At 40.3% G+C, this 3,364-nt stretch overlaps 1 protein-coding gene across 1 annotated transcript; it reads right to left on the reverse strand.

The window, feature by feature from the left end:
• Positions 1-514: 514 nt before the first annotated feature.
• Positions 515-1,336, reverse strand: LOC138871518 (uncharacterized). Its single transcript, XM_070149399.1, has one exon. It carries the CDS (start codon positions 1,334-1,336, stop codon positions 515-517), a length of 822 nt encoding a protein of 273 aa, XP_070005500.1.
• Between the last annotated feature and the right edge of the window lie 2,028 nt (positions 1,337-3,364).

Consider the following 3,364-nt stretch of genomic DNA (forward strand, 5'->3'; position numbering starts at 1 on the left):
ATCAAGTGGCTATTCAGATTTGCAGCTTTATTTGTAATGATAGTTTTAGAAATACCAAAATGACAAATAATTTTGGAATGCACAAAGTCCACCACCTCTTTCTTGGTGACGACTTTGAAAGTGACTGCTTTAACTCACTTTAGGAAATAATCAATGGCAACCAAGATGAATCTGTGCCCATTTGAAGCTTTTGGCTCGATCAGCCCAATGACATCCATACCTCAGGCAATGAATGGACAAGGTGCTGACATAGGATGCAACTCTGAAGGCGGTGCATGAATCAGGTCACCATGTATCTGACACTGATGGCATTTCTGGACAAAACTAAAGCAATCCTTTTCCATGGTCATCTAGTAATAAACTGCCCTCAGGATTTTCTTTGCAAGGACATATCCATTCATATGGGGACCACATACTCCCAAATGCACTTCGTGCATGATCTTTTCAACTTCTTGGGCATCTACACACCTCAAAAGAATCAAATCTGGAGTTCTTTTGTACAAGACCTCTCCACTCAAAAGAAACTGCTGGCAAGCCTTCTAATAGTTCTCTTTCGATCTCCACTGGCCCACTCAGGATATTCCTTTGTTTTCAAAAACCTTTTCATATCATGATACCATGGCTGAACATATGGTTCCATTTCAATTGCGCTACAATAACCATGCCTTTCTCGAATTTGGATTTCCAACGGGTCATTATGAACATTGCCCGGATACGACAATATATAGGCCAAAGTAGCTAGTGCATCAGCTAACTCATTGTGGAATCGTGAAATATACCTGAACTCGACGGACTTGAACCATTTGCTACGATTTTCCACATGTTGCCTGTATGGGATTAGTTTGATGTCTTGAGTCTCCCATTCGCCTTGGGCTTGTCGAATGATCAAGTCAGAATCTCCCAAGATTAACAATTCTCCAACATCCAGATCAACTGCCATGTTTATGCCCATGATGCAAGCTTCATACTCCGCAGTATTGTTCATACAGAAGAACCGAAGCCGGGCTGTGGTCGGATAGTGCTGACTAGTGGGCGAAATTAAAATTGCCCCAATCCCGACACCTTTTGCATTTACAGCTCCATCAAAGAACATTTTCCAAACATTGGTGTCTTCTGGAATTAATTCAACTGAATTTACTTCCTCGTCCTGAATGTAAGTACTTAGGGGTTCATATTCATCATCAACTGGGTTCTCAGCTACATGATCCGCCAAGGTTTGAGCTTTCATCGCCGTGTGGGTGACATGGAAAATGTCAAACTCAGTGAGCAGGATTTGCCATTTTGCTAACCTTCCCGTGGGCATTGGTTTTTGGAATATGTACTTCAGAGAATACATTCTGGTTATGATATATGTTATGTAGGCCAAAAGATAATGTCTGAGCTTTTGGGTGACCCAAGTTAAGGCATATCAAGTTCTTTCCAACAAAGTATACTTGGCATCATAACTGGTGAACTTCTTGCTCAGATAGTATATGACTTGCTCTCTCTTCTTGGTCACATCATGTTGACCCAGGACACAGCCGTAATAATTTTCCAACATGGTCAGGTACAATATCAAAGGTATCCCAAGCTCGGGTGGAACCAATACTAGCGGATTCAACATATATTCTTTGATTTTGTCGAAAGCTTCTTGACAATCATCCGTCCATCTGATTGTTGCATCTTTCTTCAGAAGCTTAAATATGGGCTCACACATGGTAGTCAGCTGAGCAATGAACCTGCTGATGTAATTCAATATTCATAGAAAACTCATGGCCTCTTTCTTGGTTATCGGAGGTGGAAAATCCCAAATAAACTTTATCTTTGTTGGATCTAACTCTATACCCCTCCGGTCGACTATAATCCCCAGAAGTTTCCCAGATGGAACTCTGAATGCATACATAGCTGGATTCAATTACAAATCATACTAGCGTAGACGCTCAAAGAACTTTCTCGAATCTCGCACATGGTCTTCCTGCGTTCTGGATTTAATGATTACGTCATCCACAAACACCTCAATTTCCTGGTGCATCATGTCATGGAAGATAGCAGTCATGGCTCTCATGTAGGTTGCCCCGGCATTTTTCAAACCAAATGGCATGACCCTATAATAGTAAGTGCCCCAAGGTATGTTGAAACTCATCTTTTCTGCGTCTTCTTCATCCATCAGAACCTGGTGATACCCAGCATAACAATCTACAAAAGACTGTATCTCATGTTTGGCATAGTTGTCAACAAGAATGGAGATGTTTGGAAATGGAAAGTTGTCCTTGGGGCTTGCTTTGTTCAAATCCCGATAATCAACACACACTCAGGCTTTCCCGTCTATCTTTGGCACTAGAACCACATTAGCTAACCACGTAGTGTATCGGACCACTCGGATCACACCAGCTTTTAATTTATTGTTGACTTCTTCTTTGATCTTATTACTGATGACCGTCTTAAACTTTCTTTGCTTTTGTTGGGGAGGTGGATAACTGGAATAAGTTGGCAATTTATGCACTACCAAATCAACACTTAGTCCTGGCATATCATTATGGGACCATGCAAACACGTCTTTAAATTCAAACAAAAGTTGGATCAATGCATCTCTAGTTCATTCATCGACGTGAATGCTTATCATGGTTTCCCGGACCTTTTCTGGACTACCCAAATTAACTGGCTCGGTTTCATTTAAGTTTGGCTTAGGCTTATTCTCAAATTGTTCCAGTTCACGATTTATTTCCCTAAAAGCCTCATCTTCATTATATTCTGGTTCTTGATTCATTATTTCATAATTAGACAACGTTTTAGGATCTGGGCATGATATCCGCAAACATGTCATGTTATTTAAGTTTGCATTATTAGAATTGGAAAGATGAAGGTAAGAAAAATAGCAAAATTAGAATAAAGAAAAAAGGAGACATCCATTGATGATGAAATATTGATTTCATTTCATTGAATTGAAGATAGGTGGGTTTACATTAAAATCAAAAGATAATAAAATAAAAACATTCGAGTTACACCCTAAAATAACTCATAATGTAGAAAAGATGGAAAGACTAGACTACCAGGATTCCTTCCTGATAGGGAATGGGGTAGCTTTCCAATTCTGAAGCTTGGCATTTGGTCCTATATACAGAACCTTTGCAGTGCGCGTGCCTTCCCTCTGCTGGACCATGTGGGACTCGTACAACATTTGTTTTATGGCTTCAGAAATATCCCAAATCTCCTTAGCCGTGAAGGCCTCTTCTTCTTCTTCTTCTACATACTTGGTTTTAACAATTTACTTGGCGAGATGCGGAACAAGCTGGGGAAAGAACCATCCATTTTTCTTGCGCTCATCAGCCCATCTTATATCAGCATTTGTAGCTTGGAAACCTACACCGAAGAACTTCTGATTGGC

This window comes from Nicotiana sylvestris, chromosome 6 (genome assembly GCF_000393655.2).
Source record: "Nicotiana sylvestris chromosome 6, ASM39365v2, whole genome shotgun sequence".
NCBI lineage: Eukaryota > Viridiplantae > Streptophyta > Magnoliopsida > Solanales > Solanaceae > Nicotiana > Nicotiana sylvestris.